Consider the following 13,319-nt stretch of genomic DNA (forward strand, 5'->3'; position numbering starts at 1 on the left):
TCCATCTGTATCCCTCCACCTGCCTCTTCCTCCCCTCCACCTGCCTCTTCCTCCCCTCCACCTGCCTCTTCCTCCTCTCCACCTGCCTCTTCCTCCCCTCCACCTGCCTCTTCCTCCATCTGTATCCCTCCACCTGCCTCTGCCTCCCCTCCACCTGCCTCTGCCTCTTCTCCACCTGTATCCCTCCACCTGCCTCTGCTTTCTGCCTCTGCCTCTGCTTTCTGCCTCTGCCTCTTCTCCACCTGTATCCCTCCACCTGCCTCTGCTTCCCCTCCACAGGCATCCTTCTATCTGCTTCGGCCTATTTATTTCCTTGTGATGGGCTAAGCATACACAATTTCATCACAGAGTGAACCTATACTGAGAACATCCTTTTGTGCCTACCCAATGTCCAATCTTGGGGATCCAAAGATGAAGGGCACAGACTTAAATTATGCATCTTTACTTGCTCAGCAGGGAGAACCTGCCATCATTCTGGTCTGCCTCCTCCCACCCCACCCCGACCCAAAAAAAGTACAAGAGGACATAAGCCAAGACTGGAATGTGGTCTAGTGGTTGAGAACTTGTCCTGCAGGTACAGGTTCTGGGTTTGATCCCCACCACTGACACAATAGAGGGGCATAAACTATGCACCTGGCTAGCATGTGAAAGCTAGGGAGGCGCAGGCCACTCATGATCCAGCCCTCCCATCTAACAGACCCAGAGAAGTCAGTGAATTGTCCATTTGTTACCTGGGCTTGCCCACAGTTCAAGCTTGTTTCTCCTGCATGGCACTGTGACACCCCCTTTCCATGCTCCTCTGTGGTCCCATGTTCTTTAAATCCCCAACAATAGCTAAGTCCTGGCCTCTGAGGACCTTCTCACATAGGCATCATAGGGCCCGCTCACTCTGAGCATCCAGCAGGGAGGAGGGAACCTGGAGGTCAGTGCTGTGAGGCAGATGAGTATTTGTGGCTAAGGCTTCTAGATGCATGACCACTGATCAGCAGATACAGGCTGAGAACACTCAGCTCTACCCTCATGGATCAAAATATATGCATGAGTCAAACTCCACCTTTGTGCCTTCCTCTCTGATGACCTTGAACAGGATTTCCAACCTCTCCAAGTGTCTGTCTTCCCAGCTCCCAAATGCCAAAAGCACAGAGGCTGCAAAGCTTTTGGACAGCAGGTGATTAAATCTCAGTGCTCAGTGCCGATGGGGCAGACCTTGTCTTCAGAACTCCCTGCCTCAGGGACACCTCCAGGACTATCTCTGTGTCAGTGACACCAGGTCCCTGGGGAGTGAGCAAGGAAACCAAGGAACACAGGCCACAGTCCAGGACTGTCTGCTGCATAGCAGAGAACAGGCTGCAGAGATGATACGTCACCCAGCAAAGGCAGAAGCAGAAAGTTTTAGATGCTGGAGGAGCCCCTGAAGCATGGACTTGGCTGCTCAGTTGACCTGCCAGAAAGCAGAACCACAGCCTGAAAACACATCTTCAGAATCCAACACAGGACCTACATTGCCAACTAAGGGAAGAGGAAGATAAGAACACCTTTTTGGTCCCAAAGCAAGTAGTAACTGGATATGACCTCTTATGGTAACTTGTCATCTTTCTACTGTGAGAACAAACATCCCCCCCACCTAGAGAAACAGCATCTCTTTATCCAAACTGATTAGACTGTGGCTATATAACCAACAAGGGTTAGGCCGATTAGATTCTCTTTTTGAAAAGCATTGTTGATAAGTCTGGGCACAGGGCAAACCCTGAAATCTCGGCACCCAGGTGAAAGCAGGAGGATCAGAAAGGAGATCAAGGCCAGCTTTGGACACATGGAGAGTTTGGGCCAGGACAGACCGGGCTATCTCAAAACGAAAACAAAGTTTACTGAGGCAAACTCCACCTGTCATTTTAAGTATAACTCAATGTTTCTCAGGATGGTCACAAGCTGTGTCACCATGGCCACTGTCATCATCTTATCTTTTAAATTTCACTCTCCCTCCCTCCTCTCCCAGCAGACAACAGACCCCTAAATACTTAGAACCCTTTAACTTAGTTTCTAGGAACTTGCCAATTCTACACATATCACGTAAGTGGAAAGGTATAAGAACATGGCTTTTCAGAGTCTGGCTTCTTTGGGTTTTGTTTTGTTTTATTTTGTTTGTTTTCAGTTATTTTTGGTTAGTGTGTGTGTGTGTGTGTGTGTGTGTGTGTGTGTGTGTGTGTGTGTTCTTTAATGTAGCTTGGTTTTGTTGTTTGTTTTGATTTTGTTTCTTTGGTTTGGTTTGGTTTGGTTTGGTTTGGTTTTTTGAAACAGGGTTTCTCTGTGTAACCCTGGCTGTCCTGGAACTCATTCTGTAGACCAGGCTAGTCTTGACTCAGATCAGCCTGCCTCTGCCTTCCAAGTGCTGGGATTAAAGATGTGTGCCACCCCCCACACTCAGCTCTAGCTTGTTTTTAATTCCATAATATTCCATTTGTTTTGTCTATTCACCTGCTGGGAGATATCTGGGTGGTTTCCACTCGGGGTTATCACTAACAGTGCTGCCATGAAATATTAGTGTGCAGGGTTTTACACACAGCCACAGCCATGTTTTCACTTCCCTTTAGTGTATATCTGTGAGTACTGCTTGCTGGTCAGGACTCCCCGCTTTCACCTCCTGAGGAACTGCCAGACTGTTTCCCAAAGCAGCTGCTCCAGTTTATATGTCTGCTATCAAAGTTCCAACCATTATTGTATTCATGATGATGGTGAAGACAATTGCCATTGCAGGGATCATGCAGTAATGTGGTTTCCTTTCCAATTTTTTCATTATTAGGAGCTGAAGAGTTGGCTCAGTGGTTAAGAGCACATGCTGCTCTTCCAGAGGACCCAGGTTCAGTTCCCAGCACCCACATGGCAGCTCACAACTGTCTGTAACTGCAGTTCTAAGAAATCCAATGCCTTCTGGTCTCTGTAAAAACCAGACATGTACATAATACACACACACATATGTAGACAAAACACTCAAATATATATAATAAATTGTCTTTGTAGTATTGTTTTTTAAAAAATCATCTGACATATACGTAAAGGTTTATGTCTAAACTCTGAATTCTATTCCTCTGATCTATAGTACTAGATTTATGTCAACATCATGCCATATTTCAAGTACAATCCTTCAAATTTGTTCTTCTCTCTTAAGATTACACTTGGACTTCCACAGATCTCCAGTGCCTGGTCCAACCCCCTGAGATTCTCTTGGATTCACTAAGGCGTGCTGGGGGAGGTCCTCTCCCATCTTTACCCTAATCAGGTTACATATTGAAGCTTTCACTTTGTTGTTATTCCCTTTGAGGCAGGGTCTCATGTATCCCAGACAATAGCTAAAGATGACCTTGAGCTCAGGAGCCTCCCCCTCAACTCCAGATCTTCCAGCCTCTACCTCCTAAGTGATGGGATCACAGATGTGTGCCACCACATTCCATTTAAAGTGTTTGTTTCCTGGAGCCAACAGAGCTCAGAGCTGGAAATTCGGTCCCTCACCCTGCAGGACACCACTGTCTCAATGCCATGTCCCCCATGCCTACACTCTGACTGTCCCCCACTCTCAGCAGGGACCCCAGCTCTTCACACCACCCTATCCCTTCATCCTCTACAGATTACAAATAGTTGTACCTAAACAAACGGGGCCTCCAAAAACCACTGCTTCCATTGTACTAGACAGGTCAAGGCAGACCCCAAAAAACACTTCTCCATGCCAGGCCCCTCAGCAACCCTGCCACCACCTCACACCTCATTCAACATGCAGATGCACCCTAGGAAGCTCCGGAGACGCCAGGCATGTTGCCAAAAGGTAAAGGTATAGGCCTGTAATCCTGGCTGCTGGAGAGGCTGAGGCAAAAAGATTACAAACCCAAGGTGTCCCTGTCTCTGTCCTCCAGATACATGACCATGGCTATCCGAGCATCTCTGATGATTCAAACACACTCCCTTATAAAGGGGAGAGAGGGTGCAGGAGGCGGTGAAGGATGGGTTTGTGGTCCATACCCTCCCTGGAAGGGTAAACAAGCAGCTAACAGTTGTTAGGGAAGGAGGACCTTTCTTAGGTGGCATAGTGACCAGCAAATTCTGCACACGCGTGTAGGTAAGCCCTCAGCCATGTTCCTGTGAGTCAACCCCACTCAACCCATTGGTCCGCCAAGCCGCACTTGCGTGAAGTTTATCTTTGGTGCCCTTCCTGCGGGCAGCAGGCCTCTGTTCACCCCTCCCTGGGAAAACTTACTGCAATATAACGCCAGGCTGAGCAACTTAGTGAGACGCTGTGCCACGTTTTACAAAGTCAGAAAGAACAGGGTTGGGGAGATGGCTCGGTGGTTAAGAGCACTAGCTGCTCTTCTAAAGGACCTGGGTTCAATTCCCAGCACCCACAATGGGCGGCTCACAACCACATGTAACTCCAGTACCAGGGATCCTATGCTTTCTTCTAAGCTCTGCACATACACACGCATGCACACACACAATTTAATTTTTTTTTTTAAGTAAAAACAGGGTCATCAAGATTGCTCATGGTAAAAGGCACTTGCTGCCAAGCCTGATGACCTGAGTTTAATCCCTGGAAGCCACATGGTGAAAGGAAAGAGCAGGCTCCAGTAAGCTGTCCTATGACCATCACAGGAGTGCCATGGCATGTGCTCTTTTCCCACACACACAAATTAAATAAGTTAAAAAAGACTGGGTAGAGCTTAGTGGGAGAGCACTTGCCTGGCATGCCCAAGATCCTGGGCCCAATTCCTAGAACCACAAGCAAGATAAAGCAAAAGGAAACGAAACTGAAGTTCAGCCTGCTGCCTGGACAGCTCGCCCTGCGCTGGGCTGCGCTGGTGCACACAGCATGCTGGACAGTGGCATCCTGCCGAAGCCTGAGGCACGGTTAGAGACCGAGAACACTTCACAGCCTTTCCAGCTTCAACGCTGTGGAGAGACACCTATCCCCAAGCTCTGCTCACCACCCCTCCCCCACAACCTCTCATCTTTCTGGAACTGGCAAAGCAGGCCTTTTATCCTGCGCCCTTTGCACACCAATCCTCAAGTGTGGCTGGCTTTGCCCAGGCACCTGTACCCAGGGAAGTCAACACTGGCAACCAAATGGTTCACTTTAGCCAAACTGGAGCAGAGACAACCAGAGAAGCCGCCATTAAGGAAGGACAACTTGTTGATGTGTGTGTGTGTGTGTGTGTGTGTGTGTGTGTGTGTGTGTGTGTGTGGTGTGTGTGTGTGTGTGTGTGTGTGTGTGTGTTCTAAATGAATCCAGTGCCTGCTAAACCCTTGTACAAATTTTCTGCACAAACTAATTCACATGTGGCAGAACCTTCAGTAGTAATCAATGCCTTTTTTTTTCTCTCTCTCTCTAGAATTTTCCTCCTTTTTAATTCATTCAGCTGGAGCAGACCCAAGAACTGAGAGGACATGGAAGGTTCTTACAGTTGAGTGTGTCTCAAGAGAGAAGGCCAAGGATAATGACCAGATAGTTTACAGAACAGAAAGGGGAACAGAATGAAGCGGGTGAGGGAAAGGAAAATAGCAGCTTCAAGATGGAGTGGCCTCTGCTCACCCTCCCAACACAGACCAGCAGCCATGTGTCAGACCCAGGCCTACAGCTCCCAGGCCTACGGCTCCCAGGCCTCAGGCTCCCAGGCCTGAGGCTACCAGGCCTACAGCTCCCAGGCCTACAGCTCCCAGGCCTGAGGCTCCTGTGTGGAAGTTTCAGGAGCCCCCAGGCTGGGCTCACCAGGACGACCAGTCAGTAACAAACGACCCTATAGCCAGCTGATCCCACCTACATACCAGCAGTGTTTTAAGACTTTCTAGGGGCTAGAGAGATGGCGCAGTAGTTTCAGCACCTGTTGGCCTTCCAGAGGACCCAGATTTGATTTCCAGAGCCCACATGATGGCTCATAACCATCTGCAACCCCAGTGCCAGGGAATCCCACATCTCTGCAGGCTTCAGGCACACACAGTGTGCAGAGACAAGCATGCAGACCAGACACCTTACACATAGAATGAAATAACAATAATTTTAAAGAGGTCCTAGGACATCGTGTCATAGTTTTTCAAACAGACAGAAAATGTCGGAAACATGCCCTCTTGGAATTGGGGGCTTCACGTAAAATTTTAAATAAAAGAAAATGCATCTTTCTTATCAGTAAGTGTGTGGCCCGAAAGTCATAACCACGAGTCACATTCCCACCATGCCTGTCCCTGCTGCTGCCACTCATGCCTCTGCCTTTCCCTGGTCAGCCAGAACTCAGGAGGCCCATAGTGCAGAAGCCCTCCAGCCAAGCCTGGAATCTGACAGTACTCCGAATCCAAGCGTCACACACAGCATGGACAGACCAAGTCTCGGGGTGCGGGGATCTCAAATCTGCCGTCATCTCTGACCTCTAAGGAAATGGAAAAGGCTACTTACTTGACCTTCAGACCCGCCAGCATGGTCTTGTCGATCCTGCCAAGAGAAAAGCAAGGGCTCAGTCAGTGTGGGGAGGCAGGTTCCCTTCTGCATTCACAGGGAAAGCTGCTACAAGACGCATTTTCCTCCAGTCCAGGAAAGGAAGTCTGGGTTCCATGAGGGTTGGACCACATACTTCTATGGGAAGCTCCCCTGGATGGCTTTAACTGTCAACCTGACATGACCAGAAACTACCTAAAAAGAGAATCTCAGTTGAGGAATCACCTAGATCAGCTTGGCCTGCAAGCATGCCTGCAGGAAACCGTCCTGACTGATAACTGATGCAGGAGGCACCAGCCCACTGTGGGCAGCACCGTTACCTAGGCAGGTAATCCTGAACTGTGTAAGAAAGTTAGCTGAGGACTGGAAAGATGGCTCGGCAGTTAGACATGCATAATATTCTTTCAAAGACCCATGTGTAATTCCCAGAACCCACATTTGGGGGCCACAACCAACCACCTGGACCTCCATCATCTAACACTCCTGGCCTCTTTGGCCCCTGCATTCATATGCACAAACTGCCCCCCCCCCCACGCAGGCACATACAGTTAATTAAAAATAATAAAACAAAAAATAATTATGCTAAGCCTGCCTGCCAGGCAGCCAGCCAGGAAGCGGCACCCTCCATGGTTCCTGCCATGCTTCCCTGACGGTGACATGAGCTTCTTGGTCAGAGACAGTGCTGTGTGCAATAGCAAGGCGGCTGCCTTCAAGCTCCTGCCTTGACTCTTCTTGGTGATCCTTCCTCCCCTACAGCTGCTTCTGACAGGGTTTTCACAGCAGCAAAAACTAAACTGGAACAGAAAGGTACTAGGACTCTCTGTATCTTAAAGATAGACGCTGGGCTTCAAAGGGGCGAAATCTCTAGCCAGGTCTGACTCTAGACCAGTGGGCTCTCAACCTTCCTAAGGCTGTGACCCTTTAATACAGTTCCTCACGCTGTGGCGACCCCAACCATAACATTATTTTACTGCTGCTTCTTAACTGTAATTTTCCTACTGTTATAAATCATAATGTACATGTTTTTGGAGATGGAGGTTTGCTAAAGGGGTCCCAACCCACAGCTTGAGAACTAGTGCTCTAGAACTTCAACATTCACAAGCACCCCAGCCCCAGCGATCCTCCCGTTCCGGGAGGTGCCAGTCCAGCAGGCAGGTCCCACCCTGGGACAGGGGCCAACAGCAGACTCCAAGGACAATCTCAGGTTGGTTCCTGCTGGGAGCAGGGAAGAGCACACTCACTGCAGACCGACAGACACCGCGGCGCCCCTGCCCTGCCTGCACCACCTTCTCTGGCAAAGGAGGCAGTGTGTGAGCTTCTATTTTTACCCCCCATATGCCGGCCCTTATGGCTGGAAAGGGAGGTCCCTCCCCCCAGAGAAGCAGTGGGCGACGTTCTCCTGTGTACGTCTGTAATGGGCTGCAGGTCACTCCTCCCAGGTCACCACTGTGACTAGTGCCACCACCATCACTTAACAGTCATCACCACCTGTGTCCCCGTCACACCAGTGCCAGCACCATCATGGCAGTCATCAACATCTACGTCACCACAGTCACTATCCATGTCCTCACCACACACTTCATATCTCACCAGGGTCATCACCATCACTAACAGCGTCATCAACAGCCATGTCCCCATCACAACACCAGTGTCATCACCACTCATGTCACCACCACGATCAATGCTGTAACCATCACTCACAGCACCATCACCTCCCATGTCACCGTCATGACCAGTTTTGCTGCCATCACTACCGCCACCGTCACTACCATTCTCATTATCAGTGTCTCCACCACCACTGTTATCACCATCGGTGTCACTAAACTCACCACCACCTCATGCTCGGCACCCCAGCCAGCCAGCTAGCTTCCTCCCTATAGGCAGACTCTCAGGGAAAAGGGGTCTACATAGCAAGGGCGTAGCTGCCCAGACGTCTCCTGTTGGCATTAAGCTCTGAGCTGCGCTAGGGCCCACCCCAGCAGAGAGCAGGGTGCCCTCTCTCTGAGAATCCTCCAGTGCCTCTCGGTCCCTGACAGCAGAACCAGCTGCACCCAGGGCGTGAGGACCCTGTGCCCCTCAGGCTCTTTCCCTAAGGTTCCCACCCTGAAGGCAGACCCACCTCCCCTCCCACCCAGCCTGACAGAGCCCCATATCTATCCAGAACTCAGGACCCTTTACCCTGCTATCATGCTCAGAGCCAGAGCTACTCAATGGAAACCCACACAAACAGGCCCATGTATCCTGGGAATCTCTCTCAGTTCATCTAACAGTCCTGCACTGGCAGGAGGTCCCCGTTGGCACATGGAGAATGGGGAAGCCCATGCTCCCAGAGCTCCCCAGCAGGTGAGATGGTGGCAGCTCTAAGTCCTGCCCTCAGTGTGCCCTCCCAGCCTCTGCCTGGTCAGACAGGTCACCCACCACAGCAGACCTTGCTGGTCCCTGAGCCCATATCTCTCCCACACAGCAGCTGGTCCTCCAGGGCTCCCATGCTAGAGTATGGCCCTGAGAACTTACAGTTTGGGCAGGGCTGTGGGGCTGGGGCTGGTCCTTTCAGGAAGCCAAGTCCGCTCTCACTATACCATGACCGCCTTGATGGTGCTGGCTCTCTGCCTTGACAGCAAATGGAGCTTTTGAAACTCCATCTGAGATCATCTTCACTGTCTGGAAGGACCTGGGCTCCAGGATTCTGTGTCTTAGCTCCAACCAACTGTGCATCCCCTAGATGACAGCTGTGCCCAGATCATTACCACACTGCAGTCCAGCCCTCTTTCCCAACTTCCAGCCAAACAAAAGATCCTTGGAGTCCCTACAGACTCAACAAGTTTCAAGCCATCATTGTATCAGAAAGACCCCAGTTATCCCACGAGCATCCCCTGAGCATGTTTGACGTACCAAGAGGACACCCTTACACCCGTGATGGATAAGATAGAGTTGGGACCCAGGTTAGTGGACAATGTGGCCAGCACACAGAGTCCTTGGACATACGAGGGCACCCTCCCTACTGCTTTCTTTGCCTCCGAGCAGCCCTGGACGACACAGCTGTGTCCTCAGCCAGCTTTTCTTGGGAGATCTGGGGAGGTCTCATGCACAGAACTGCTCCTTGGGGCTGGACAGGAAAATGAAAACACTAAGGGCTGGAAGAGAGCTCACTCAGTAAAGCGCCTGCTTTGCAAGCTTACCACCTGGGGGCTCCAGAAGATACAGTTTAAAAAAGGCCAACGGTGGTGGCACACACCCATCCCTGGGGAGGTGGAGAAGGGAGGGGTCCAGGCTCTCCGGCCAGCCAGCCTAGGCTAAACCAATGAGGACCAAACCAGTGAGAAACCCGCAGAAATAGATGGATAAATAAGTGGGCTCTCTTCAAGAGCACCACCATCATGAATGACACAGCAGCCTCCCAGAGCAGGAAACTCATGACCGGCTATCTACTTCAGACACTGTCCTTTACCCTAGGAAGGCTACAGCACCTAAGACAGAAATCTGGGGGAAACTAGCCAAAATGTACGAGACGGCACCAGATGTCTTCTTTGTATCTGGATTCAGAACCCACTTGGGTGGCGATGAGACAACCGGCTTCCGCAGGATTCGTGATTCCCTGGATTATGCAAAGAAAAGTGAGGCCAGACAGAGACTCACAAGATGAAGCCTGACTGGGGGAGAAGAGCTCCCCCAGGAAAACATGGAAGGGAATGTGTGATCAATGAACAGTCAAGGAGACTGCGAAGGCAAGGGCTGCTGTTGGCAAGAAGGGGAGCTGGGGCAGAGATTCTGTGGTGACTTGCTCTGCCGTGATCGTGCACATCTCTATGGAGAGGACTAACAGACTGAAAATCTTAAAAGTGAATAACCAGTTAATAATAAATGGTGAACAGTGCTTAAGGAACACACTGAAGGTGTGTTTTGATCTCTACATACATGCTCACTCATAAACATGTGCCTGCACACACACACACACAGACACACACACAGAGACCCTGGATAAATTAAAACACAGACTAAGACCTAAGCTTTGCAAAGTGAGCTTTCTGATGGCAGGCCCTCTTCATGTGCCATAGTTCATACATGGGTCTGGGAGAACAAGATCCCATTACCTACACCTTGGCCTGCAGAGACCCCAGGCCAATTCCACACATCCCTCCCCCAGCAGGAAGCAGACTGTGTGAGTCAAACCAAGGCCCAGCATCAGGACAGTAGTCCTGACGCCAGCACTGGGGAAGGCCTGTGAGCAGACCCCACACTATCATTCGAGGACCCTGTTTTCACTGTCCTATCTGCCAAACACAGAGAGCCCAGGACCCCTTCCTGCAAGAGAACGGTTGGCAAAGTCTTCTCAAAGAGGGAAAAGGAGAAAGAAAAGGATGAGCGGGGAGACAGTCCCTGACCAGAGAGACAGAGCCCATCCCACCCTGCTGTGTCTCCCCAACCTTCCTGCCACCCCACCAATGCCAGCCATCATTCCAGCCAGGACTTCAGACACCCTCAGTATGACAATGCCCTGGGCCCAGAAGCTGAGCGGAAACTGATAAGGAAAGCCATAGGCTTCGTTCCCAGCTGAGCTGCATGCACTGGCGAGGTGAGCCAAGCCTTTGACTTCAGGCCCTGCTTCCAGCATCTTGGGAGACAGACAGAGGCTCAGAGGCAAAGAGTGGCTCAGAGGATACACAAAAGGCCAGACGCAGGGCTGGACGGAGCGGAAGCAGGTCAGAGACAGTGGCCAACTCGAAGACTCACCCCTAGAGAGGCAGCAGCCCAGAGGTCTCCTGCCACAGAGTCACAACAGACAAGCAGGAGCAAACATGGACACAGGACACCAGAGGAGCAAGGTAGGTACTTGCTCTGAAACAGAGAGCACATGTGTTCACACTCAAAGGCACGTCCAGCCAGCCAAGCACACAGCACACATGGTCACATAGATCACAGCCACCTCACACACGCACATACATACACACAAATAATCGAGATGTGCATTCACATACAGGAGCACGCATTCACCTGCAACCCCACAGTCATGCCCACATGGTCGGCCACCCTGACCTTCTGGATCTCTTGTGGACCTTGCTTCTGACAGGGAGGGAGAGCTTGGCCTCCGATGACCCCCTCAGGATCCTCCACGTGCTCCCCACAGAGCCAACAAGACCCCTCCTCCAAGTCCACTCTCATCTCTGAGGTAGCCCCTTCTGTCACCCACCATCCAAAGCCCCCAAAGGAGACGCTGCGCTTCCTGCCAAACATGGTGGCAGCAGTGGAGCCCTGGGTCCCAGAGAAGCCCCCGGGGGCTGTTAGAAAAAGCTGACAATCGGCAGGGTGACAGCCTCAGCGCAGGGTGGGGCGCCAGGCAGGGCACCTCCCTCCTCGCCCGTCCCCAAGTTGAGCTTCCGGTGGGTGAGGCTGCATGGCTAGAGGTGTGTCCTGCACTCCAGGAGGCACCGCAGCTGGCAGGGAGGTCACAGAGGGCAGCTTCCCCACACCCAGAGGAACCCACAGCTCCGGAAGGGGCTCCGCCAGCAGATTGCACCACGGCCCCATTTGGTAGCCGGCCCCACACGGGCCCAGCTTCCTGGAAACCAAAAGAGGCCCAAGGATCCCATAGCCTGGCCTGAGAGGGAAGGAGAGACCCAGGCGGAAGCCTCAGAAGGGTAGGACCCTTCACAACAACCCCCAGATGCCTGAACAGAGAACTCGATGTTCACCAATGCTCAGCACACACTCAAAAACCCACCACACAGAGATCTCTGCATACATCAGTACACACACACATAAGTCTATATCCACACATGTGGGCACAGAGAAAGCACACATGGGCACATGTACACGCTCATACATATGCCAAGGACACACAGGTCTACTCAGGCACAGGTACCCTCACATTCAAATCATTAGACACATGTGCAAGTAGATTAACACAGACTTACAGAGGTAAACGCACAGCTATGGATGCTGCCTAGATACACGAACATGCATGAACGCAGTCGGTGTTCGTGAGTACACAGGAACATCCACACCCTCAGAGTGCTTGTGTGCCTGGAATATGGCATCGCATGTGCACACATGCACGCATGCACACTCTGAACTGCACTTCTGGGTCACCCTGAGGGTCTGGACCAAGCTGGGAGCACTCCCGAGTCCTGTGGACAGAGCTGGGAGAAGGACAAGCAGGTTCATCTTCCCAGCGGGAAAACAGGATGGTTCCCACAGTCATGCCCACAGTGGTGATGCTCTGTGATCACAGATGCTACAGAGATGACTCTACGTGACAAATAATTCAGAAGGACACGGAACTTCTCTAGTTGACTCTGATGACCTCTGACCCCTTCTCCACAGTGCTCCAGGCAAAGTTTTGGTTCAGGCTGTTCCTTGTGTTTGCTTGTACCCCAGAAAGGAAGGTTCAGCATGGGTGAGTTCAGACCTTGCTGGCTCCCACTGGGTACTTACTGCAGCTCATCCCTGTACCTGCCCCATGCCCAGCGGTTTCCCAACAGGTCCCAAGGACACCAAGATGCCCCACCTGCCCTAATCTCCTTGAACCTCCCTTGAAGAGAAGAGTGTGTGTACTCAGCCCAGTGATTGGGTGATTTCTGCCTGGGCCTGTGTAGCCCCAAACCTACTCTACTGGTCCCAGCAGCCAGCTCAGAAGCTCTTAGTAGATCCAAAGGTGCAACCCACGTGTGTCTCCATTTCTCTCTGCACCTCGTCCTAAAGCTGAGACAGAAGGCTGGGCCTGTGAACAAGCAGGAGGCTGGAGCTGCAGGAGGATGGCAGAGAAAATGGACAGGCACACCAAGTTTGTTTGTTTTTTAATTCCCGTGTGTGTGTGTGTGTGTGTGTGTGTGTGTGTGTGTGTGTGTGTGTG

General features: G+C 51.3%; 1 protein-coding gene across 4 annotated transcripts in view; it reads right to left on the reverse strand.

Moving 5' to 3' along the window:
• The window catches only part of Rap1gap2 (RAP1 GTPase activating protein 2), a 211,341-nt gene that overhangs the window by 165,110 nt on the left and 32,912 nt on the right, over positions 1–13,319 (reverse strand). For all 4 annotated transcript variants that reach the window (XM_055619473.1, XM_055619478.1, XM_055619475.1 and 1 more), the window contains one exon: positions 6,431–6,466. In XM_055619473.1, the coding sequence (XP_055475448.1) occupies positions 6,431–6,466 (36 nt within the window). The remainder of the gene's footprint in view (positions 1–6,430; positions 6,467–13,319) is intronic.

This window comes from Psammomys obesus, unplaced genomic scaffold (genome assembly GCF_907164565.1).
Source record: "Psammomys obesus unplaced genomic scaffold, mPsaObe1.curated_primary_1811, whole genome shotgun sequence".
NCBI classification, from domain to species: Eukaryota; Metazoa; Chordata; class Mammalia; order Rodentia; family Muridae; genus Psammomys; species Psammomys obesus.